The sequence below is a fragment of the Artemia franciscana genome, chromosome 12 (assembly GCF_032884065.1).
Source record: "Artemia franciscana chromosome 12, ASM3288406v1, whole genome shotgun sequence".
Lineage (NCBI taxonomy): Eukaryota > Metazoa > Arthropoda > Branchiopoda > Anostraca > Artemiidae > Artemia > Artemia franciscana.
The window spans coordinates 34,819,304-34,846,740 of NC_088874.1; the positions used below are offsets into that span (position 1 = coordinate 34,819,304).

The 27,437-nt window shown below is 34.7% G+C and overlaps 1 protein-coding gene across 1 annotated transcript in view; it reads right to left on the bottom strand.

Moving 5' to 3' along the window:
- Nucleotides 1-27,437, bottom strand: part of LOC136034029 (HEAT repeat-containing protein 3-like) — a 66,513-nt gene that overhangs the window by 23,253 nt on the left and 15,823 nt on the right. The window contains exons 4-7 of the mRNA XM_065715089.1: nucleotides 18,934-19,052; nucleotides 15,136-15,245; nucleotides 6,276-6,428; nucleotides 611-880 (exon numbers count right to left, since the gene is read on the bottom strand). Coding sequence (XP_065571161.1) covers nucleotides 611-880; nucleotides 6,276-6,428; nucleotides 15,136-15,245; nucleotides 18,934-19,052 — 652 coding nt within the window. The remainder of the gene's footprint in view (nucleotides 1-610; nucleotides 881-6,275; nucleotides 6,429-15,135; nucleotides 15,246-18,933; nucleotides 19,053-27,437) is intronic.

The following is a 27,437-nucleotide window of genomic DNA, read 5'->3' on the forward strand; positions in this document are numbered from 1 at the left end:
TTGAGAGCATTTGGGCGGCTGAGCACCTGGGGTTACTCAAAAATAAATTGAAAAAGTATTTGCTAAGCTAAGGTTCATATTTCTTTTATTTATTTATTTTTATTTTTTCTCTCTTTTCTGTGTATTATTATTGATGAGTTGATGAGAGATTGGTTGTTATTAGGTTTTTTTTAGTGAATTATTAGTTAAAAAATGAGTTTTATTTACCCACCCCGTCGCAAGTGCTTTTTGTATATTTCTTTGGACGAGTGCTTGCATATTAGTTAAATGTATTTGATTTATAAATAAAGTAAAAAAAAATGCATCTAAAGAAAAAGTATGAGCACCATACCACACAATTCTTATTATATTTTTTCTCTTACATTTGCCAACCCCTAAGAGAGGCTGTAAAGTTATCTATCACCCCTACAATGTTACACAAATATATCCAGCAAAGAGACCGTTTACGATCCCTCGAACAAAGAAACTAAAGATAAAAACAAAGAAAATAAAGAGAAAAAAGAAAAATAAACCTGTAAGAATACAAACTAGAAAGAAAAATGAAACTTAAAAGAGAAAACTTTATTTTTTCGATTATCAAAAGAAGAAAACAGATAATTAAGAAACTTACTTGAACAACATAAATTTGCCAAAAGTATAAGAGCAGAGCTTTGAGCCAAAAGGTGAAAATCTATTGATTCAAATACACTATCAATATGTTTATCTCTATCTGCTTCTTCTTCCATTCCTTCTAAACTATTTCCTTCAATTATATTAAATAGGACACTCATAGAATCAAACACATTTTCATGTAAGGCCAATTTAATGGACTCCCCAACAAGAGCCTGCACGTTGTCAGGAAGTAATGACAAGTCCCCATTGCACAGATTGTGGGTAATGCCTAGAAAAAAAGAAGGAATTGAAGATGTTGTGCAGAATGGTTGCTGTACATAAAAAAAATGAAAAAAAGAAGGAATAAAAAAAAGAAAAAAAAGAAAGAATTGAAGATGTTGTGCAGAATGGTTGCTGTACATAAAAAAAAGAAAAAAAGAAGGAATAAAAAAAAAGGAAAAAAGAAGGAATTGAAGATGTTGTGCAGAATGGTTGCTGTACATAAAAAAAAAAGAAAAAAAGAAGGAATAAAAAAAAAGAAAAAAAGAAGGAATTGAAGATGTTGTGCAGAATGGTTGCTGTACATAAAAAAAAGAAAAAAAGAAGGAATAAAAAAACGAAAAAAAGAAGGAATTGAAGATGTTGTGCAGAATGGTTGCTGTACATAAAAAAGGCGTTAGATGACATTTTTGAAGAGCAGATCTGACACAGTTACAGAATAACAAGCAATACATCCTAACATCTTTGTTTAAAGGGCAAAAAAAGGAAAAAGAAAAGAAAAAACATGAAAGAAGTATACGGTAAATACTAGTGAATTCAGAAGTAAAGTGTAACAGTAGGTTACTAACATGGGTGGAAATGACTAATCAATTGGTAAAAACAGAATGAAATGTTTCAAACCAGGTGAAATAATGGGGAAAAATCAATTAATAAAAAAACAGGTGACAGGTGACAACAGGGGGTGAAAAAGACGACCAATCAGTAAAAAGAGAAAGAAAATGTGCTATAGCGGGTACAAAAACAGGGAGGAGGAGCTAGCAGGTGAAAAATAAGGGTAAATCAATTAATAAAAAGAACAGGTGACAGCAAGGGGTGAAAAAGACTAATCAATCCGTAAAAAAAAAAAAAAAAAAATAGTCATAACAGGTGACAAAAATAGGGTAAAATCAATTAATAAAAAAAACAGATGACAAAAAATGTTTTAAAAAACTAATCAATTAGTAAAAAAGCAGGCTATGAAAATGGGCGAAAAAAAATAATTAATGTCATTTATTTAGTACCCATGATGAAAACAGCCACTGCTGAGTAAAAGTAAAAAGAATAACTAACACAAAAATATTGAATAAACAATAAATATACACAAAAATCAAAAAACTAACCATAGTCACGAAGGAAAAAACCTAAACAGCGGATAATTAACACTCAACAGATCAGGTGATTCTGAAAACATTTCAACAGCTAGTTTATCAAGCCTGAAAGGAGTAAATTGCGCCACAATCTTACTATTATATAAAGGTGGGTCAAAAATAAAAAGAAATTTTACATACTGGAAACGTGCAACACTCAACTCTTTATATTCACTTTTCCAGAGAAGATCTTAAAAGAAAACCTTAGAAGAAGACCTTAAAAAGACTTTAAAGACTTAAAAAAGACTTAAAGGTTTGGTAAGGTTTGCTTAAAGAAGCAAACCTTAAAAAAAAAAAAAAAAAAAAACTGATCTAGGGCATAATGAACCATCCAATCTGTAAAGCCCGCGTCGGTTAAGTCTACCGCGACAAAGATTATGAGCAGCTCATAAGATTGGGAACTGGCGCTAGTACCATTAAAAAACATCAACGCTATCTAGCCCTTGGTCTACATTTGGCATATTGTAATCATTTTCCTGTAAGGAACTGCAATCAGACATTTATTACTTCACCAATTTTGCCAACCACATAAATTAAATTATTCTCATTAGTAAACTGAAAAAAATGCCAAGTGTCGACAAACGCTAGATTGCGTTAAGGCTTTTTTTTCGATACTTCCACCAGCTCTCACTCTTGAAAGTTACCCATATTTTTTGGACCATGGTTTGGACAAATTTTCCCATGAAAAATTCTATTTTTTTAAATCTTTAGACTAACTAACTCAGAATATGTTGAAGACAGAGTTAAACAAAAAGACACTCCAATCCAATTGATTTTCTTCGAGCTAGGCAGCATAGAGCTCTCCAAATGGAGGGTTAGTTAGGGCCAACAAACATGAAAACTGACACTTAGCAAAATTTACATGCAATCTTATTTTAGCTAGTTAATGAAGATTATTTTCAAGACCCAAACGTTTTCTACTACGCGTAATCCGCATAGTAAAATGTCATCCACGTAAGCAACATGGCTCAGACCATTGTTGCCATAACACACTACTCGACAGAAAACACAATTACAATTACCTAAAATATTTTTGAAATATACGGTGGTAGCACCCAGCCTTGTTTGACGCATTATTCAACACAATCTAATAATAATAAAAAAAAAAAAACTGTTTTGTCACCACCACTGTAAATTGATTTAGACAGTATAATCAAACTTTTATAAAATCAATAATTGTGGCTTCTACATTCTCGGCACGTATAAAAAGCTCCCCCCATTTAATCTACCATCAACAGTCGTATTTATCAGTCACTGAATAATGGTGCGAATTCGTATTATTCACAATTGCGAAAGTAGAAGGAAATACGGCGAGCCAGCGAAGCGGTTCGCTCCTGTCCCATCTCACAGGTATGACTTAACTGAGTGACCTATCCAGGATTTCTAAAGGGGGGAGGGGGGTGAATTAAATTTTTGCAAATACAGAAATTGCTAGTGCTCACTTCTAGTCAACACTGTCACAGAGAACTAGCCAGAATTTCATAAATAGTGGGAGAGGGATCCACGAAGTGGCGGGGCTATTTGAAATTTGCCACAAAGTGTTATACCGCAAAGGGGTAACCCAATAGGTTTAGCACAGATTATCTGTGGTTTTAGATTGCAATACTGCACCATAGAGCGTCAAAACTTTTTTCTTCTCGGTAAGGAAAACTATTCCCTTCAATTTTTCCTATTTTTATATTCTTGTTTTGGGCCATAGAAATATCCTTCAAAATTTCATGTTATCTTTAACTTTTGCATTATTAAAGCCATACCAATGATTTTCCTCTGTCACACGCGAGCCTACCCGTGAAAAATCTAATGTTGCTCATGTTTTGGCCTTAGTTGGCCAGTATCGAGTTGCTATCCCCGTTAAATATAAAAGAAAAAACCATCAGTAGGTGCTCTACTCTGAGGCAAAGAAATGTAACCTTAGTTGTTATGTGGCCAAAGAAATGTGGCCTTAGTTGGCCAGTATCGAGTTGCTATCCCCGTTAAATATGAAAGAGAAAACAATCAGTAGGTACTCTACTCTGAGGCAAAGAAATGTAACCTTAGTTGTTATGTGGCCAAAGAAATGTGGCCTTAGTTGGCCAGTATCGAGTTGCTATCCCCGTTAAATATAAAAGGGAAAACCATCAGTAGGTGCTCTACTCTGAGGCAAAGAAACGTAACCTTAGTTGTTATGTGGCCAAAGAAATGTGGCCTTAGTTGGCCAGTATCGAGTTGCTATCCCCGTTAAATATAAAAGAGAAAACCATCAGTAGGTGCTCTACTCTGAGGCAAAGAAATGTAACCTTAGTTGTTATGTGGCCAAAGAAATGTGGCCTTAGTTGGCCAGTATCGCGTTGCTATTCCCGTTAAATAAAAAAGAAAAAAAACAATCAGTAGGTGCTGTATTCTGAGGCAAAGAAACGTAACTTTAGTTGTTAGGTGGACAGAGAAATGTGGCCTTAGTTGGCCAGTATCGAGTTGCTATCCCCGTTAAATATAAAAGAAAAAACAATCAGTAGGTGCTGTATTCTGAGGCGAATAAATGTGGCCTTAGCTTATATATACAGTATCTTAAAAATTGAAAACAGAGGTTCTGTTAGGCTTCTTTTTTTGGTCAAGTAATACAACCTTAGGTTGTTTACACGGATAATTAAAAATAAAGACATTGATTGGATGTCAGAAAACACAGAATGAAATCGGTTCTAAGAACAGAGCATGTTTTGAGCCAACTTTATCGGCCTTTTTTGAAAAAATCCTTCTTGAAACAATATATTCATGAAGCTTTGATGGGAACAGCTTCAGTCTTCATTCGGAGGCTAAGAAATAAAACAAAATTGTTGTTCCAAACCAGTTATGTCAGCAAAGTCATAAAAAACCCCCAAAATCTTTGTCAGACTCGAAAAACGTGACGAAAATGCATAAAAGCGAAATTTGATGTGTTTTCCAAAGTTTTTTTTTGTAGCCCTACTCCCCCACCACCGAAAAATCCTCCAAACAAAATCCTGGATACGACTTGCTTGTAAGTAAGGTGTTCAACAGGGTATGTATATTCAATATTTTTTTGTACTGGGCTTGCGGCACCTTCAATAGCCAATGGCCTTCAATTGCAAAACCATTAATTATCCAATTCTTTTCCTTCTCAAAATATATGGATTCTGTGCCACCATTAGCAACAATTAGACGATTTACTACGAATGTTAAATTTGTATTAATACTAAGATGGATTAATTTTAGAAAAGCTGTAGTTTAGAAAAATTGCCCGATAGAGAATCTAGCTTTTATTTTTATTTCTTTTAAAGATTTGCGACATCATTAGTTACACAAAGGCGTATTATTAGTCTTGATAATATATAATTCCTAGTATTATCAAGTAATTGCCATTAGTATTAGTCGTTACTAAAAAAAAAAAAAAAAAAAAAAAAAAAAAAAAAAAAAAAAAAAAAAAAAAAAAAAAAAAAAAAAAAAAAATCTTGCATCTATCCTAAATCATATCATTGCAACTATCCTATAAAGCAACCTAGATATGAGATGAAGATAAGAGGAGGAAACCGTAAAGAGGATGAAGATAAGAGGAGGAAACCGTAAAGAGGATGAAGATAAGAGGAGGAAACCGTAAAGAGGATGAAGATAAGAGGAGGAAACCGTAAAGAGGATGAAGATAAGAGGAGGAAACCGTAAAGAAAATGAAGACAAGATGAGGAAACCGTAAAGAGGATGAAGATAAGAGGAGGAAACCGTAAAGAGGATGAAGATAAGAGGAGGAAATCGTAAAGAGGATGAAGAAAAGAGGAAGAAACCGTAAAGAGGATGAAGATAAGAGGAGGAAACCGTAAAGAGGAGGAAACCGTAAAGAGGATGAAGATAAGAGGAGGAAACCGTAAAGAGGATGAAGATAAGAGGAGGAAACCGTAAAGAAAATGAAGACAAGATGAGGAAACCGTAAAGAGGATGAAGATAAGAGGAGGAAACCGTAAAGAGGATGAAGATAAGAAAGGAAACCGTAAAGAGGATGAAGATAAGAGAGGAAACCGTAAAGAGGATGAAGATAGGAAGAGGAAACCGTAAAGAGGATGAAGGTAGGAGGAGGAAACCGTAAAGAGGATGAAGATAAGAGGAGGAAAACGTAAAGAGGATGAAGATAAGAGGAGGAAACCGTAAAGAGCATGAAGACAAGAGGAGGAAAGCGTAAAGAGGATGAAGATAAGAGGAGGAAACCGTAAAGAGGATGAAGATAAGAGGAGGAAACCATAAAGAGGATGAAGATAAGAGGAGGAAACCACATCTCAAAGAAGCAAACGAGCTTACCAGCTGCTAAAATCCGAATGAGCAAATCCCTTGGGTTAAGTGAAGCTTCACCAGAAATATTCATTGAAAGAATATTCATTATACTAGTGTCTACGGACTTCAGCTTCTCTACGGCATCCTCATTATCTTCAGACAATGTTAGCAAAAGGTTTCCTGAAAGAATAACAAGAAGATGAAAGCTTGGTGATGTTTCGTAGGCCTGATATCTTGTTCCATTACTTGACTGACTTAGCTATTAAACAATCAGATTCATAGCAAAAACGACGCTGAATCTTTCCGAGTATCCATCAATCTCATAGTAATTTCTGATGTTGCATAAATTCCACAATATCCAAGAAAAAAATTAAAAAATTAAGTGACTAAACATTTTCCCTTTTCTAGTTCTGACTACTCCCCCCCAAAAAAGTCTGACACCCCCCCCCCTCTAAGGGTAACTGCGTTCAATCTTTTTAAAGCCACGTCTAGCTTTTTCTGTATGTAGGGTCAAATTTTGATTTTGATGGCGTGAGAGAGAAAAAGATGTGTTCATTAGTATATTAAAAACAAAATAAAACACGCAAATGGCCCGAAGCGAAGCTTGTTTGGGCTTACAACCCCAGTGCACATGCAAATAAAACAATACGAAAAGGGAGAGGAAAATTAAAAAGAAAAGAAAAAAGGAAAGAAAAGACAAAGAAAAAAGGAAAAGAAAAGAAAAAAGGAAAAGAAAAGAAAAACTTCAATTACCCTGCATTTCGATCGATTCTTGATTACATTTCAGGAAAGACAAAAAATACAAAAGAAAAAGAAACTAAAACCACTTGACCACTATCAGCTAAAACAAAACCAACATCTTGGCTCCACTCAACTATCAAACCTATAAACATGCAGGCAAAAGCTTTAATTCCCGCCGGAATTCACGAAAATTATCCACTTTTCTCAAAGTCGTAGGTAACAATTCCATACATGCCGAATAGAAAATTGAGATCTGCGAGTAAAAGCAAGCGGACAATGACTTTTATTGAACTGTCTCGTACAATGTTTATAAATATCACTTCCTAATTCAAACATACTTTCAAAACATATTGGTAAACAATTTTGAAAATATTTATAGATAAAAAGGCTTCGATAAAAAGTAATAAGTTCTGCTAAGGGCAAGATTTTGCGATCTATATACCTCTTTTGTACCGAGTCTTTAAAACAAACGCCGCATAACACTTGAAGCACCTTATTCTGCAAAACTCGAATATGATGGAGATGAGAAGGAAATATACTACCCCAAATAGTACAACAATATAGCAGATAAGGATGAATTAAGGAATAATACAGTGTTCTTAAAATATCTCTTGGGAAAATATACTTCAACTTTCTTAAAATGCCAACACTCTTAGCGAGTTTAAGACTAATATAATGTATATGTTCTCTAAAACTAAGATATTCATCAATTAAAGGTCCTAGATATTTTGTACAATTTGTTCTTAAAACGCTCCTATCATCAAAATTTAGTTAATCTATACAAGGGTAATAATATGAGCTCCTACCATACAATAAAAAACAAGATCCATTATAATTCAAATTTAACTTATTAAGCTTCATCCACTTTTGAACAAACTTCAGACAAGAACTAATAAGATTCAACAGCTGAATTCCTGGTTGGGCAGAAACAGTTAAATGAGTGTCGTCCATAAAGCTGGAGACAATTACTTTTTCCTTGTCACATCCAAAGTCAAGATCTTACGAAATCGTATTAAAGGCTCTGCATAAATCATTTATAAAAACTAGAAATAACAGGGGACCAAGAACAGATCCTTGGGATACTCCAAATTTAACATTACTGACTGAAGAAACATTATCCACTAGTTGTAAATAATGAGTTCTTTTTTTTTAAACGAGGACAATTATTCAAGAAATGGTCCTCTAAAACCGCAATTTTCTAATTTGGCAATGAGTATAAAATGGTCAACGCTGTCAAAAGCTTTTACAAATATCAAGAAAAACAGAAGTGAATTTCACACCATTATCCAATACATCACTCACAAATGTTGTCAAAAATAAAACAGCATGCTCAGTAGATAAACCCCTCCGAAAACCAAATCTGGTAGTAGTGTCTAGAGTTAATGTAAAACTGATATTTGGGAAGGGTATACCTTACTGGAAGTTATGATGCTGGTAGGCTCCAAGATGAGAACGTTGGAGGAATTTTTCAGAAACGGTTGAATATTGAGTTAGTTTAGAATCTGACAATGTAGAAAATAGACGGAATGGTTTTGCAAAGCAATATAAGGTATATAAGAAGAAAAGTTAGAAATGGAGCTAGGAAAATTAGTGGAAACTGAATTTTAATACCAATAGATCAAACAGTTCGTGGTAACGACCCGGCTCAGTAGTAACCAAAACTCTAAAAAATGGAATTTTGATACCAATAGCTACATCAAAAGAATCGCATTTTAATGCTGGTTTTAAATATATAAGTTTCATCAAGTTTAGTCTTACCCATGAAAAGTTACGAGCCTGAGAAAATTTGCGTTATTTTAGAAAATAGGGGGTAACACCCCCTAAAAGTCATAGAATCTTAACGAAAATCACACCATCAGATTCAGCGTATCAGAGAACCCTACTGTAGAAGTTTCGAGCTCCTATCTACAAAAATGTGGAATTTTGCATTTTTTGCCAGAAGGCAGATCCAGAATGCGTGTTTATTTGTTTTTTGGTTTTTTTGTTGTTTTTTTCCCAGGGGTGATCGTATCAACCCAGTTGTCCTAGAATGTTGCAAGAGGGCTCATTCTAACGGAAATGAAAAGTTCTAGTGCCCTTTTTAAGTGACCAAAAAAATTGGAGGCACCTTATGCCCCCTCCCACGCTAATTATTTTCCCAAAGTCAACGGATCAAAATTCTGAGATAGCCATTTTATTCAACGTAGTCGAAAAACCTTATAACTATGTCTTTGGGGACGACTTACTCCCCCACAGTCCCCGTGGGAGGGGCAACAAGTTACAAACTTTGACCTGTGCTTACATATAGTAATGGTTATTGGGAAGTATACAGGCGTTTTCAGGAGGATTTTTTCGGTTGGGGGGAGGGGTTGAGAAGAGGAGGATATGCTGGAGGTACTTTCTATCGAGAATTTGTCATGGGAGAAGAACATTTCCATGGAGGGAGAGCAGGATTTACTAGCGTTATTTAAAAAAAAAACAATTAAAAAAAATAAATGTGAAAAAGCTTTTTCAGCTGGAAGTAAGGAACAGCAATAAAACTTAAGATAAACAGAAATTATTACCCATATGAGGGGCTCACCTCCTTCTAATACCTCGCTCTTTACGCTAAAGTATTTTTAGTAATTTCAACTATTGATTCTACGGCTTTTGTGATTCAGGGGTCATTCTTAATGAATTGGGATAAAATTTAAGCTTTAGTGTAAAGAGCGAGGTACTGACGATGGGGCGAATCCCCTCATATATGTAATAAAAACATGAGAATACAAAAGTTCTTTACGTAAGCTAATTTATAAGTTACGTAAATCTTTTACCAATAAAAAGATTCGTAAGAAATTAAAAGTTCTAGTTGCCTTTTTAATTAACCAAAAAATCGGAGGGCAACTAGGCTTCGTCCCCCGCTCTTTTTTCTCAAAATCATTCGATCAAAATTATGAGAAAGCCATTTACCCAAAAAAAAAAAAAAAATATGCAAATTTCGTTTTGATTATTCCTTTGCGGAGAGCCAAAATCAAAACATGCATTGATTCAAAAACGTTCAGAAATTAAATTAAAAAAACAAGTTTTTTTAACTGAAAGTAAGAAGCGACATTAAAACTTAAAACGCACAGAAATTACTTCGTATATGATAGAGGCTGCTTCCTCATCAACGCTCCACTCTTTACGCTATAGTTTTTTACTGTTTTAAAAAGAAGAATTGAGAGAAAAGGTCAAACTTTAGCGTAAAGAACGGGGCGCTGATGAGGAAGCAGCCTCTTTCATATACGAAGTAATTTCTGTGCGTTTTAAGTTTTAATGTCGCTCCTTACTTTCAGTTAAAAAAAACTTGTTTTTTTAATTTAATATATCAAAAGAATCGGCTGGTTATGCTGATTTTCCGCCAGGGATTAATTCATGGAGGAATTTTCCATGGGGAGGGAAGTTTCCATGGTGAACTTATCAGGGAAAATTACACTCTGGAGAAATTTGCAAGAATCCTTTCTCTTTTCCGTCTCGATTTTACGCCTGGAGTTGTAAAGTGTGATTTTCCGGGATAATTTTTCACCAGAATTAAATTGTCTAAGAGAATATTTCCGTGTGGAGGGTGATTTCTCCGTAGAGGTGGGGCCAGATTTCCTAGCATCATTTAAAAACGATCAAAAATTAAATTAAAAAGTTTTTTCAACTGAAAGTAAGGAGCAACATTAGACCTGAAACGAGCAGAAAATATTACGTATATGAAGAGAATTGCCCCCTTCTCAACACTTTGCTCTTTACGCCAAAGTTTGAATTTTGTCCTAATTCTTTAAGAACGACTCCTGAAACACAAGGACCGACTGTTATAACAGTTAGAAGCTTTTTTAGGAGTACTGAAAAACTGTAGCGTAAAGAGTGATGTGTGGAGGAGGGGGCAATCCCCTTCATATATGTAATAATTTCTGTTCGTTTTAAGTTTTAATGATGCTCCTGACTTTCAGTTAAAAAATACTTTTTTTTCATTTAATTCGTACATGGAGCTATGAGGTTAGAAGCTCGTGAAAAAGTTATGAAATATGATAACGAAGAGTATGGATAATTATTCTTACTATATTATAATATCTTTACAATTATTTTACTAGTTTGATTTGAAGGGAATTTATTTTGCAAAGACTAGTTAGATACAGTACTAAACAGATTATAAAACAATAAGGTCTCTGGTGTTGATAGTGTACTAAATGAGATTTTAAAATATGGTAGGTGCGAAGTCAAAGATAGGTTACTAAAGAATAGGAATATGAAAAAACAAAAAAAAAAAAAAAAAAAAAACAGTAATAATGAAGTACCTGGGAGCTTACAAAAAGTCGAATCGAACCCCTCTATAAGAAAGGTGATTAGAGTGAATGTGGTAATTAATAAATTTAGTAGCTTTTTTAACTACTTAAGAAACTTTAAAGTTTTAATTACAGGGAACGCTTTACTTACGATAAAAACAATCCAAAATAATGAATTTCCGTAGGAAGTGAATTACTTAACAAAATACGACTTATTAGACTAGTAAATGCTGGTGATAAAGTTTCCAGGGATGAACAGTGTGGTTCTAAGATGGGGAAAGAATATTCCAACCAAATTTATAATTTTAGAGCGATAATTGACGAAAAGCATGAATTCTTCCCTGAATGGAATACTTCATGGAAGAACCATTCTTCCCTGAATGGAAGAACTAAACGAAAAGCATGAATTCTTCCCTGGATGAAATAATTCATCGAAGGACCATTCTTCCCTGAAAGGAAGAATGGAAGAGCCAAACGAAAAACATGAATTTTTTCCTGAATGGAATAAGTCATGAAAGAACCCTTCTTTCCTGAATGGAAGAATGGAAGAACAAAACAAAAATCCTGAATTCTTCCCCGAATGGAAGAAGCAATAAAAAGGGTTTAAAGAGAAATAGAGCTTATTGGGCGGGGGGGGGGCAAGAGTAATGCTTTGAATAGATTGAGGTGGAAGAGGAGTTGGTCTCAGGCGTCTTGGTGCTGCTCTTAGCTGTTAGTAGTAGTACTAACTAATTGATTGCCAAAATTATCAATAACAACTAAGTGAAAGTGCGGGAAATTTCGAGAATCAGAGCTATGCTCTCTGTTGAGTATCCTATCTTACAAATGATATTATTTGCATGTTTCAACTTTCTTACAATATTTTAAATTGGGTAACTATTTTGTATTAATCATAAATATCTAATAGTCCAGACTTGTCGCACATGGTCAAGTAATTAGTGTTCTACATAGAATGTGCCGTCATTTTGCTAATGTGGGGAAGAATTTGGTTCAAAGTATTGTTATTTCTGAGCATGAAGGTAGTTCTAAAAATATCTATTGAATGCAAGTTTTGTTTCAGCATATTTGAAGCCAATCAATGCTTCTGAGCTTTCTGAAACTTTGAAAAATATTAAAAATGGAGCTTGTGGCTCTGATTTTGTAACAGTTAAAACTTGAAGTATATTACTTTAATTACTAAACTTATTTACTTTATAAATAATTATTAAAATTATTTACTTTAATTATTTACTTTAGTTATTAATATAAGTATATTTACTTTACCAGCTTTTAATCCACCTATTCCCAGCGCCAGTCACGTGACCGAAATTAAACTGCTCGGTGTTCATATCCCTTCGGATCTGAAGTGGAACAAAGATGTTGATGGCATTATAAAAAAAAAAAAACTAATTTGGCCATCAGGTCTCTGAAGTTGTTGGCTCGCCATGGAATCTCTGCACCACACCTCCTACGCATATATTTCTCTTTTATTCGTTCCACACTTTGATACTGTTGCCCTGTATGGCATTTCGGGCTGACTAGGGAACAGTCGGATCGGGTTGAGAGGGTGCAATACCGTGCCCTCCTAGTAACCTCAAAAGCCCCAAAAGTACCATACATATCCCTCCTTAATCAGTTTCAACTTCAAACCCTTCAATTTCGTCGTTTAAAACTCGCCCTATCCTTTGGCAATAAAATCCTGTCCAGCCCTATACACCGAAATATCCTCCCGCCCCAACATCAACCAGCACGGGTAAGGCCACTCAGGGCCGTTGCAGAGCCTGTACCGAAACTTCAACCTGTGACTGTGTCACATGTTCGTTATGAGCTTAGTTTTGTGCCCTCGTTTGTTAAGTTCTTTAATGCTGGGTCGACTTTTTAATCCGAATTATTGTTGATAATTGTATATATTATAATTTTGTGTATATTTGTCGACTTATTTTCGTGAGTATGTGGCAATTATTGTTGTTAATTTTATATATTATAATTTTGTGAAATTATAATATAATAAAATATCTAATAAAAATATAAAAATAATAAAATCTAATAAAAATATCCCTCTAATAAACATATCATATTTCTAACAGAGATCCTGCCTATTTGTTCCTGTAACTGTTTGTAAAATTCAACTGAATCACCATTATTTCCCTTAGCCAGTTACTGGAGCATCACACTAATTGTAGTATAAACACCTTGGGGTGTACACTGCTTGTGGGTATACACACCTTGTACCTTTTGGTCATGAAATGAGAAACTGAAATTCGATTATTAATACCTTTCTAATCTGATACCTATCACGTTAAAATCTATACCGATTTGTTTGCGGCAGGACTCAATATTTTAATTACTCCTCACCCATTTCTACTCATCAAGCAATTCTTTATCTTGTTTATAAAAGAATATACACTCTCGGCCATCCTATTTCTTCCAGGAAAAATTATTCTAAACCGATAGACTCACATGCCAAAATACAAAACTAGACTCGGCTGCATGTCGTCTCTCGTGTGCTAGTTCCGTGGAATTTGTTGTCCCATTAGAATGATACGCAGAATTCATTGACAAATCTAACAAGAATAATTTGGTGATAACTTATTTTTTAACTTAATTAATATGTATTAACTTTTATTATAACTGATTAAAAAACCCTGTATCAACTTATCTGCTTAATCTCTTATCTCCTTATCGTCAAAATTGATTAAATCGAGAACACTATCAATAACCCTGGCAATACTAAAACTCAGGCAATATTTGCTTACAGCCACTGCAAAACAACTAAGGCTATTAAAAACATGCAGGTTTTTGTAACATTTTTTTGCTTTTGAGACGAGCTGACTAAGTCTTCCCAGCAACCCTATGATGTCATCTGCAAAGGATGTTATGGTTGCATCAGGAATGTAGAACCATAATGGGTCGACTAATTTAAAAATAAAAGGGTAACTAGGACAGAACCTTGCGGTACCCGAGATTGTTCAGAAGAGGCGAACTGACAATATCACCCACGACTACAAGCTTTTATCTACAATCTAAATAAGAACAAAACCAATCAATCAATTTCCTTGTGTCTCTATATGTGCAACTCTAACAAAAACTCAAGTTAACAGTACCAAAGCTTTCTTTAAATCAATAAAAATAGCTAAAGGAGAAGAACGAAATACATCAGAAGATGGTTTAAAATATCCAGAAAATGGTGCAGTTTATGACTAATAAAATGAGATTCTCGGAATTGAAATTCCGTGTGACATAAAAACCCAAAAGAATCAAGGTAAGATTATAGTTTCTCCTGAACAACTTTGTCAATTATGTTTGATCACTGTGAAAAAATCAATATAGGTCATTTCTCTTTTGTCACCCTTTATGTCTGTTATTTTTTCTTTTATGCTTTTTTCATTATTTTTTCTCTTTTTTTTCATTTCCCATTTTATGCCCGTTATTTTTTCTTTTATGCTTTTTTTTTATTTTTTCTCTTTTTTTATCCATTTGTGACAGCCTTAAATTTCTCAAGGCTAAAACCGTCAACTAAAGCCGAATTTGACTTTATTGTTTTCATGACGTCTTCCACTTGATCATTTTTCATTTCACGAAAAATTATACTGGTAAGGTCAAATAGTCTCACGAAAAGAAAGAGAAATAAGGATTAATATATTATATAAGATGCAAAATATGACATAAAATCATATTATATGATGACTACATGATTAAAAATAATACATAGCTTCGAGAAATGCAGAAATTAATCGAAAATACACAGATAATTCTGACCAAGGGGAAGTACGTAATTCTAGTTATTAGTTTTAGTTATTTGTCCCCTTAACAATAAATAATACCGAAGAACCGCTTCTAACACAACAAGAGCGAAGGTCAAACAACGCTCTAACCCATTTTTAAAATCATAAACTCACCAACAGCAATGACTGAGCTCTTTCCATATTTTTCCACATCTAAAAAATACTTCAGAACATCTATAACATCTTCTTGGTCACATATTGATACAGCCAAAGTCGAACTCTCACTATAAGAACAAAAAGAATAAATAGAATTAAAAAACTTAGACTCCGAATTCCCTGCGAGGACTCCTCTGAGATTCCGTTATATTTTCAGAGTCGCATATCGTAAGAAAAAAGGCAAAGTATATGCTAATATTAACAAAAAGTTGCAAAGTAGATACAGGTTAAAAAACAAAAACATTAAGGCTTCTCATTCGCTACCTAACCTCGTGCACAGTTTCAATATTTTTCTTATATTCTTCGCAGCATTAGGTGGCTAAAAAATTAGTAAGATATACCACAAGCTAAATACTTTTTACCTATGATTTTATATAGGGTTGTGTTAGTTGAATTGCCTATTCAAAGGACCAACAAAAGGCTGGGTACAAGCGGTTGGAAGACCTTTGTTATTGGGTATGAGCATCTAACAAAGCTGTTTTTCAGGCACTGATTGCCAAATGTGGCCTTTTGAAGGTAGTGCAAGCGTGATGCGTTTCTGTATGCTTGCAGTGGTGAGTGTATTTGTAGAAAACGGCCACTGACACTAAAGTTAATCTATCACCGGAGGTATTGTGATGGCAATGAATCAATACAGCAAATTGCTCTTGAAGCCCTAACTTGGATCCTCTGGAGCAGTGCCAGCACAGTTTTAGGGGGCCCTGCAAAAAGCAGGTGTCCATACTAAGCAATAGGAGTAACGCAATACTTTGCAGTGAGCGTGGTAATAATATCCATCATGCACAGTTTCCTTAAGGACGAGAAACACAACAAGGATTCTTAATATTTCTCCGCACTATGTAGTATGGAGCAAAAATTGTTCAAATGATTTTGAGAAAGAGAATTTTGAAAATAAAACTAATCGACTATTTGGCACTTGTCTTTTATAGCGCCGACCACTGGTCGTCCTTCATCCAATGAAAAAGTTATTCATCCAATGATGCATTGTAGAACCGGTTTCTTTCGTTGGTTTCTTTCAGCTTAGTGTGAGACAAGACAAAGACAAGTGACTGAATAGAAGGGAAATATGTAATTTGGGAAATATATATAAATATATTTGGGAAATTTTAGGAAATATACAAATATATATTTGCATATTAGGGTAGGGGTAAAGTATTGTTTTTCTATATTCTTCAAATTCATATTTTTAGTAATTTTACAAAGTTGTTAAAGACTTCCTGACGCTTAAAAAGAACTAATAGACAGTTCTTTAATTTTATTATTTTTTTGTATAAAAAAAAGAAGAAAAACGCTCGCTTTAATCTTTGGACCGAATGAACATTTAGAGCATAAGTGCAAACAAAAAACGAATAGAAAAGATCAACAAAGGGTTTGCGAGGTCTTTATAAGAATTGCAAATTTGGCAAAGAACAATATAACACCTTAAAAACTATGACTTCATATATAAAAAAAAAGACAGTAAAAAAAAAACAGTATGTCGTAAGTCCAGGCTCATTACGGCAAAACAATTCACCTCTATGAGTTTTGGATATATATATATATATATATATATATATATATATATATATATATATATATATATATATATATATATATATATATATATATATATATATATATATATATATATATATACATATATATATATATACATACATATATATATATATATATATATATATATATATATATATATATATATATATATATATATATATATATATATATATATATATATATATATATATATATATATATATATATATATATATATATATATATATATATATATATATATATATATACATACATATATATATATATATATATATATATATATATATATATATATATATAAATTAAATCCAAAATATATAAATATGAATAAATCAAATACAAATAAAAGAGGCACCGGTGAGCACAGTACAAGTGTGACTCGAAAATAAACACACAAAACACGAGCAGTTAACCTTACACAGGATGAACGTTTTACTAATCACCTTAACTAACCGTTAAGTTTCATTTATAAATATACTAACTAAAAAAAAAAAAGCTAAAAACTAAAAACAATAATAATAATAAATAATAAACTAAAAACATTGACTGGAATACGCAGCCTTTCCATTACAAAAATGAAAAAAGTAAAATAACGAAGAATTATTTTAAGACGGTAAAACTTAAACATAACTCGCTTTAATTAATGATGTTGGGACTTTTATTGGTAATTTTGATTTTCAAGTATTTTAATGTAAATTTAATTTCATATTGATTTATTTTACTGAAAACAGGTCTTAGACATAGAGCCGAAATATAATTTAGTTTCGTCTAAATTTCACTCTCTTAAAATAATCATTCGTTGTGTTGCCATTTATTTTTTGGTTCATTTTTTAATGAGAGATCTTAAGCCGAATTAGCCAGCCATGACAGAAAACAACAAAGAGAGGAAAACTCAATGAAAAACAACAAACAAGACTGCGGCCAGTAGAGAGAAAAGATGAAAAACTAAAACGACGCGGATATTTTCCCTGTATGTAAACGAGGGGTCTCCAGCACAGAAGAAACAAAGATAAAAAATCTAAAACAAATAAAACCATCACCATAACTAATCAAATGGCATACAATTGCCGCAACTGATCCACGTTTTTTATCTTTGTTTCTTCTTTGCTGAAGACACCTCGTTTACATACAGATAAATTATCCGCGCCGTTTTAGTTTTTCATTATTTTTTCTCTACTGGCCGCAGTCTAGATTGTTGTTTTTCATTGAGTTTTTCTCTCTTAGTTGTTTTTGTTCACTTTTATCGATCTTATGCACAATACACTCACACTTCCAAATAAAATTGAACCGGGCTCGATTAGAACAGCATGCATTTATCACAAACCAAATTCGGCGAATTCGATGTTTATCGCAAATTAGAAATTTTAAACACAAGTTTATTATTGAAAAAACTGAAACATTTCGAGGCGGATTAATTGAAATTCATAAATATTGAAAACTCTTAGCAAGAGTTTTCATATACTTTAACTCTGATAAAATTTATATGGAGATAAAATTTATGAAAACCTTCATAAAGCTTAAATGAAGCATTAATGAAAATATCTGGGTTAATACTGATATAGCCTTTTCAAACAAAGTTTTTATTAGTTACGTTGTCACTTACTTCAGCACAAGTAAGATAATAAAATTACTGAAGAACACGAATACTTCAACTTTTTTTTTAAATGCCTTGAAAAAATATTCCGTATCACCACATGCTAGATGGCGTTTATAGTTTTTACTGTCGACAATAGAACCAGTTTTCACTCTTGCAAGTTACCTATACTCTTTGAACTAAACATCAAATTTGAGCATACCCAAATACAAAGAAGAAAATACTTTCAGGGAAATAAATTCAATTTTTGGATTGCCCGAGCCGTATTAAAGCTCATTATACTTAATTTGACACTTTATGTTAATGATTTTCTCAAATACACATATTCTTACTTGGCGAAACATATTTGTGTGACAAGAATAAAAAAATAGATTTATAGTCCACTAAAGGAAGGCTTTTTTTCATCAAGACATGAGCACTCACACATGTTATTACGTATAATCTAGTAAAAATAAGGTAGAGCAAAATATAAAAATAAATTAATATTTCTACCTAGAAATCATTAGATATAAATAATAATTATTTATTCTTAGAACAAAATAATGGTTACTTCGTAATAAAATTAAAATTGCTTCTTATTTCTACCAAAAAATAAGGTAAAATACCATAAATTCCAAAGGAGCGTAACTGCTTCCACAAACTGTTCGTTAGATGAGTCTACCTTCTTTGATTTGTTTTCAGCAGCAGAATGCTCTGTCTTGGCATAGGTCCAAACTTTCGAGAACTTAAAAAAAGATAAATAATAGAAATAATCTCACTTAGAAAGTACTAAACAATTCACCCTCTGAACAATAAATGTTTTAACCTATCATTGAAATAAGATAAATTTGTATTTGAATGAACATTAGTACTATAGGGCAGCGTTACCGGATGCTCGGTATAAGATAACAGAGCCACAAAAGCAAAATGTGTTAAAAACGTCCTTTACGAGTGAAAAAGTGCCAAAAGTCCAACTTTTAAAAACAACTAGCTCTGTAGAACGATGTGATTTGAAGAATCCAATGTTCAACCATTTCAAGACCACTTCAGTAAAGACGTCCAATCATTGAGACCACCATATAAAGCTTTGCTAACGAGAAATAGAGAAAGCTGCAGGGAAAGCACAATTAATGGGCTTCCCCCTTTCTAGAAAATAGATGTATTCTTTTCCAATAGGGTACAACTCAGGTGCTAATACCCCAGGTCCAAGATTTGTCCCATTTTTCTGTCTATCTTTAGTGACATTATGTAAATATATGATAAGGCCGTGTCCCACAAATTCCCCCTAGAAAATTCACCCCTCCCCAGACAACTTCTCTCCGGTAAAACCTCCCTTCTCCCACATATAATACTGAGCAGCCAAAAGGAACGCGAAACAAATAAAAAGTCGAAGAAAAGAAGGGATTCTGGAATATTCTACCTATACTTCAAAATATAGAATACGTTCGGTGTACATGGTGAATATATGCGGTGTATACGAATATAGAATAGAACATATAGAATATAAGGTGCACAACATTCCACAAGGTTTATTTTTATATTCTTACTTTTATTAATTATGCTTTCTATAACTCATTCTACCTTTCAATGACAGGGGTATAAGAAGATCAGTTGCTGCATCCTTTGCTGTTACTCTGAAAATACCGACCCAAGATAGCAAGACATTTGTAGTCAAGGGGGGGGGGGGTTAAGCCTCCTACCCCCGACCTGTTTGTCCGACTCGTAAAAACGCAAGAAAAATTAATAAAAATCAATTCATTAATTTCCCCCCCCACCGAAAAAATTCTGATTACGGCCCTGTTTCTAGTAAATGATTAAATCAGCAACAATTCTGTATACTAAACTTATTGCAACTTATCGTTTGTTTTGTTGCTGTTTTTTTTCAGTCAATTAAACGGCTAAGCGTAAGTCCTTGCTGAGCGTAACAGACATATAAAGGTAGAAAAAGGAAATCAACATAAAAAGTTACCAATTTATTTATAATTTCCAAGAGACTAAAAATAAAAAAAAACGACACACAAATATAAATCTATTGACGGTAGGTAAAGCTGGAGTTTGAGACAGGCATCAGCTTGCTTCTATTCAAAATTGATTTTTTAATCAACTGTAAATTATTTTTTTATTGATTTATAACACCAAAATTGATTTTCGATTTGTAAATTTATAAAATTCGGTCAAATATATACTGAATTTATCTGACCTCTAGTCAGATAACACTATTTTCTATTTCTTACTGAATAAAAAAAAATAAATAAAGAAAATAAAAATAGAAATTTTTTTCTTCATTTTCCGTCGATCGCAAAAGCTGCATGAAAATGGGGATTGTTATCAGGTTTAAATTAAATTAGAGTTAAAAGAGAGGCACTCCGCTGCTACAACCACTAACAAGTCGCTGCAGCAACAGGCCGCCCGAGGACAACACCTGCACAAGCTCTCCTCCATCCCTATCTAATTGAACTTTCTCTCTTTATACCCTCACACGAATCTCAATTTCCTTTAAATATTTTCTTGCAACCTTTTCGCGCCCCATCTGGTGACGACCTGCTTTTTGATTGGGCCTACATTGATGAACAGGTAAAGGATACGGTGCTAGACCCTTAAAGTCCAACGGTGCTAATATTCGTTTCGAGGCCCTTCAGCCAGAAAGTGGAATAGGGGGTTAAAGGCCAGCCATCTTGTGCTTTCGCACACTCTTCCTGCTCACTTTTCCTAGAGTTCTCCAGGTACACATTTAGAGCTGGTTCGACACTGGCTGAGCTTACAGAGTCAGGCCACTGACCTCCGTCCCAAACCAAATAGCTGGCCACACCAGGAATCTAACCTCCACCCCTCGGACTAAGGATTCCAAAATTAGCACGCCAACCACTCGGCTAGGACGGCTTAAGGGCGAAAAGGGGCATCTTTAGCAATCTGTCATCCTTCATCCGTAAAATGTGTCCTAGACATCTTAATATCCTTCTAATTATAGCCCTAGATAACGGGATACAACCATTTTTTTCGTACAGCTTACTGTTTGAAATACTGTCAGTCTTTTACATTAAAATTAGATGCTGAAGTTAAATTATATTTAAGGTATATTTGTCGAAAAATCGATTCATCTTTGTTTCGATTGAAAGTTCAAAAATTTAACTTCTCCATCCGGCAACATTACGTTCAGAAAGAATAAAAATTTATTGTTTTGGCTTCAGTTCCACTTTAAAATTCAGGGTGTGTTAAGCCGCTTGTAGCAACAATTTGTAAGAAAATGCGAAATGTGCTGTTGGTAACCAACCTTCATAAAAATAGGATCGAGATAATATAACAAAAATATATACATAAGAAAAATCTCCGTTTCATGATTGTACCAAATATGAAATATTCATTGAGTTTAAAATTGCCAAAGGAAGTAATTTTTGCTATAAAAAAGGGGGGATACCCTCAAAAGGGGTTGGGAAATTGATGAAAATTACAACATAAAATTGAAGGCCCGATCTTTGATGATAAGAATGTTTACATTTTATCCGAGAAGTATGTTCATGGATGCGTGTTCATTTATTTTGTCAGTTCCTTTTTCCCTAACCCATCCATCCCCCCCCCCCTAAAAACTAAATTTTCCAAAAATTTTGAAGATAGTTAAAAATAATATTCCTTGTTACCAATTAGGAGCCATTTAAAATATTTTAAGAGGTACATTTTTTAAGTACTAGTACCGTACTTATTTGGTAACGAATTTCAAATAAAAATTAGCCGTTGTCAAATAAATCAAATAAACGCCAAAAAAAATCCTGTTTTATTTATAATTATGATACATGTACAAAAGACTCAATGAGCAAATCATCAAGCAAATGTTTTTAGCTGCCCCTTTGCCAGACTGGCACAGGCGTCCTGTTGTCAATTGAAGAAATAGTGGGCAACTGTCATAAGCGACCTCGACAACCGAATAGGCGCATTTTTAAAAGTTTGGCAAAAATTGGGAGAGCTGTGCCCTCTAGTTTGCTGAAGAGCTGGCAAAAGATCACGATCAATGGGAATCCACTACATGGAGTCTTCTAGATGGCAGGTGAGACGTCCGCGTATGGTCCCGCAACAAGCACAAATAAGTAAGTTTTTCAATCAATCAATCAATCAATGGGGTTTATTATCAATTCAAAAAATAAATTACACATAACAACAATACTCAGTCCATTCCTGGACGCCGAGATCCTCAATCGCTACCTTTTAAACATAATACGCAGCGTGGTCACTGCTCGTACTCTCAAATAACCTTAACTCTCAATTATCCAACAAAACTGCCAATTATTCTCATGCCTTTTGCCCCAGGGGAAACCGCCTCATCATTATACCAAGAAAAAAAATTTACTTTATTTCAATCTAATTATATTTAAAACTTTATATGAAAATCATTTTAAAAGTAATATATTAGTAATATATTAAAAATTAATATATTATATAAAAATCATTTTAAAAGTTATGAGCAAACATAATTTTTTTTAGTATTACCCTCAAAACTTATTACCATACAAAATTCACATGGTTCTAGAAAAGCCTATTAGATACTCAAAAAAGGAAACAAAACCTCGATGAAATTTCCAGCCAGAAATTCGACATTTCTGCGATACTTAAGAAACAAGTTTAAGCTATAGCCAAAGAGAATACGAAATTCAAAAAATATTCTAGGAGGGTGGGTCCAGGAGCTCTAGGAGCTTTTTTTTATTCAGGTGAGATCAAATCGAACCAGGGGTCGAAGATTACTAGTAAAGTTTTCATCTGAACAAAAATAAAGTTTCACTTAACCAACAGATGAGACCACGTAAGTTCAAGTTTTTGTTTTTTTAGAAAACCACAAAACACAACAATCTACAGCAAAGTAGAAGTAAGAACAATAAAAAACGTTGAAAGAAAAAACGAATTTACAAAGAACGAAATATACAAAGAAAAGAAAAAAAAAAAACAGCCAAATGCAGGTTTTGGTCGCTTGACCAAGGGAGACACAATTTTGACCCGGGCGGGCAGAAATATTATCGAGCTAAATAGAAATTGTCTTAAAACTATCCAAAGATGAATTAAACAAACACCCTGATTTTTTATCGTAATGGCGCGTGTTAGTATATTCAAAACTAAATGTATAAGCAGCCCATGAACAAGAACTAAGAGCTCATAAGGCACTTGTGACGAGGTCGGAAGAGCCAAGAGCCAAGAGCTCATATGGTATGAGCTCTAGCAAAATTCTTAGAATCAATAGATTGCCTTAAAAGGAAAATCAGAGGCTTAATGCCGGTCGGGATTTAAAATAAGAGCTCTGAGTCACGAGGTCCTTTTAAATATCAAAATTCATTAAGATCCGATCACCCACTCGTAAGTTAAAAATACCTCAATTCTTCTAATTTTTCCTCTCCCTTCAGCCCCCCCAGATGGTCGAATCGGAGAGAACAACTTTATCATGTTAATTTGTACAGCTCCCTGACACGCCTACCAATTTTCATCCTCCTATCACGTCCAGAAGCAACAAACTCGCCAAAGCACTGAACCTCACCACCTAACTCCCCCAAAGACAGCGGATCCAGTCCGGTTACGTCAATACGTATCTACAAAATTAATAAGCGTTTTCCAATATTTCCCGTTTCCCCCACCAACTCCTCGCAATGTCAACAGATCTGGTCGGGATTTGATATAAGAGCTCTGAGACATGGATTCCTTCTAAATATCAAATTTTATTAAGATCCGGTTACCCGTTCTTAAGTTAAAAATACCTCAATTTTTCTAATTTTTCCAAATTAACAAACCCCAGCTCCCCCAAAGACAACGGATCCGTACCAATTATGTCAATCTCGTATCTAAAACTTGTACTTTTTCTTCCCATCAAGTTTCATCCCGATCTCTCCACTCTAAGCGTTTTCGACGATTTCCGGTTTCCAAGATTTCTGTTTCCCCCCTCCAGCCCTCTATTTCCTCGGATCCAAATTGAATTGAAAATGGAGCATCTGAGACATAAGATTCTTCTATATATCAAGTTTCATTAAGATCCGATCACCCATTCGTAAGATACCTCGATTTTCACGTTTCCCAAGAATTCCGGTTTCCCCCTCCAAATCCCTTCAATGTCACCGGATCTGTTCGGGGTTTAAAATGAGAGTTCTAAAGTACATGATCCTTCTAGATATCAAATTTCATTAAGATTTGATCACCCGTTCGTAAGTTACAAATACCTCATTTTTTCTAATTTTTCCAAATTACTCCCCCCCCCCCAACTCCACCAAAGAGAGCGGATCTGGTCCGGTTATGTCAGTCACCTATCTTCGACTTGTGCTTATTCTTTCCACCAAGTTTCATCCTGATCTCTCCGCTTCTAGCGTTTTCCAAGATTTCCGCCCCCCCCCCCCCTAACGACACAGGATTCGGTCGGGATTTAAAACAAGAGATCTAAGTCTCGAGGTACTTCTAAACATGAATTTTCAGTAAGATTCGATTATTCTTTATCGTAATACCTCATTTTTTCTAATTATTTAGAATTAACCCTCCTCCCCCAAACTCACCAAAAGAGAGCAGATCCGTTTTGGTAATGCCAACCCTGTTTCTAGGACTTGTGCTTATTTTTCCCACCAAGTTTCATCCCGATCCCTCCACTCTAAGCATTTTCCAAGATTTTAGGTTTCCCCCTCAATTTCCCCCAATGTCACCGGATCCGATCCGGATTTAAAATAAGAACTCTGAGGCAAAATATCCTTCCAAACATCAAATTCCATTAAGATCCAATCACTCCTTCGTAAGATAAAAATACCTAATTTTTTCTAATTTTTCAAAATTAACCCTCCCCCCCAAATCCCCCAAACAGAGCATATCCGTTCCAATTATGTCAATAGCGTATCTAGAACTTTTGCTTATTTTTCCCACCAAGTTTTATCCCGATCCCTCCACCCTAAACATTTTCCAAGATTTTAGGCTCCCCCCTCCAACTCCCCCCAATGTCACCAGATCTTGTCGGGATTTAAAATAATAGCTCTGAGACACGATATCCTTCCAAACTTCAAATTTCATTAAGATCCCATCACCTGTTCGTAATTTAAAAATACATCATTTTTTTTATTTTTTCCGAATTAACCGGCCCTCCCACTCCCCCCAGATGGTCAAATCAGGAAAACGACTATTTCTAATTTAATCTGGTCTAGTATCTGATACGCCTGCCAAATTTGATCGTCCTAGCTTAACCGTAAGTGCCTAAAGTAGCAAAACCGGGACAGACCGACAGACAGACATACAGATTGACAGACCGACAGAATTTGTGATCGCCATATGTCACTTGGTTAATACCAAGTGCCATAAAAAGGAGCATTATTAAGGTCATAATTGCGCACAATCTATTAGGGCGGGGTCAGCAGATCTTTTATTAAAAGGGAGTATCAAATGCCTCAAAAAGGCCTTTGATACTCAAAAAGGCCTTAGAAATTTATTCTCACGCTTTCTGTGAGAGGTGCTTCAGATAATAATGAAAGAAGAGGGGTCAATCGACTTTTGACCTCATTTCTTTAAGACGATTAAGTATAAACTAAGCATGTAATGGCTACCAAGTGGGTGATAGCTCAACCCTTTGGTTTAAAAAAAAAACAAGAGCTAAGAGCTCATATGGCACTTGTGACGAGGTCGGAAGAGCCGAGAGCTCATATGGTACGAGGTCGGAAGAGCCAAGAGCTCATTTGGACGAGGTCGGAAGAGCCAAGAGCTCATTTGGCACTTGTGAGAAGGTCAGAACCTAAAGTTAAACTTTATAGCACAAGATCCTTCTAAATATCAAATTTCATTAAGATCTGGTCACCCTTTCGTAAGTTACAAATACCTCAATTTTCAAAATTACCTCCCCCCTCCCAATTCCACCAAAGAGAGCAGATCCGGTCCAGTTATGTCAGTCACGTATCTTAGACAGGTTTCTATTCTTCCCATCCAGTTTCATCCTGATCTCACCGCTTTAAGTATTTTCTAAGATTTCCGGTCCCCCCAACTGCCCCCCCCCCCAATTACGTTTGATCCGGTTGAGATTTAAAATAAGATATCAGAGTTACGAGGTCCTTCTAAATATGAAGTTTCATGAAGATCCGATCACTCCTTCGTAAGTTAAAAATACGTTATTTTTCTTATTTTTCAGAATTACCCCCCCCCCCCCCCGCAATTGAGCGGATCCGTTCCAATTATGTAAATTACGTATGCAAGACTTTTGCTTATTTTTCCAACCAAGTTTCATCCCAATCCTTCCAATCTAAGGGTTTCCCATCATTTTAGGTCTCCCCACCCCAAACTTCCCCCAATGTCACCAGATCCGGTCAGGATTTAAAATAAGAGCTTTGAGCCACGATATCCTTCTAAAAATCAAATTTCATGGAGATCCAATCACCCATTCGTAAGTTAAAAATACCTCATTTTTTCTAATTTTTCAGAATTAACCCCCCCCCCCCCCAACTACCCAAAAGAGAGCGGATCCGTTCCGTTTATGTCAATCATCTATCTAGGACTTGTGTTTATTTTTCCCACCATGTTTCATCCCGATCCCTCGACTCTAAGTGTTTTCCAAGTTTTAGGTTTCCCCCTCCCAACTCCCCGCCCCCATCACCAGATCCGGTCGGGATTTAAAATAAGAGCTCTAAGACACGATATCCTTCTAAACATCAAATTTCATTGAGATCCGATCACCCGTTCGTAAGTTGAAAATACCTCATTTTTCTAATTTTTAAGACTTACTCCCCCCCCCTCCCAACTACCCCAAAGAGAGCAAATAAGTTCCAATTATGTCAATCATGTATCTGGGACTTGCGCTTATTTTTCCCATCAAGTTTCATCCCGATCCCTCTACTCTAAGTGTTTTCCAAGATTTTAGGTTTCCCCCCTCCAACTCCCCCCAATGTCATCAGACCCAGTCGGGATTTAAAATAAGAGCTCTGAGACACAATATCATTCCAAACATCAAATTTCATTAAGATCCAATCACCCGCTCATAAGTTAAAAATACTTCATTTTTTCTATTTTTCCGAATTAACCGGCCCCTTCTCCCCCCCCCCCAGATGGTCAAATCGGGAAAACGACTATTTCTAATTTAATCTGGTCCGGTCCCTGATACGCTTGCCAAATTTCATCGCCTAGCTTACCAGGAAGTGCCTAAAGTAGC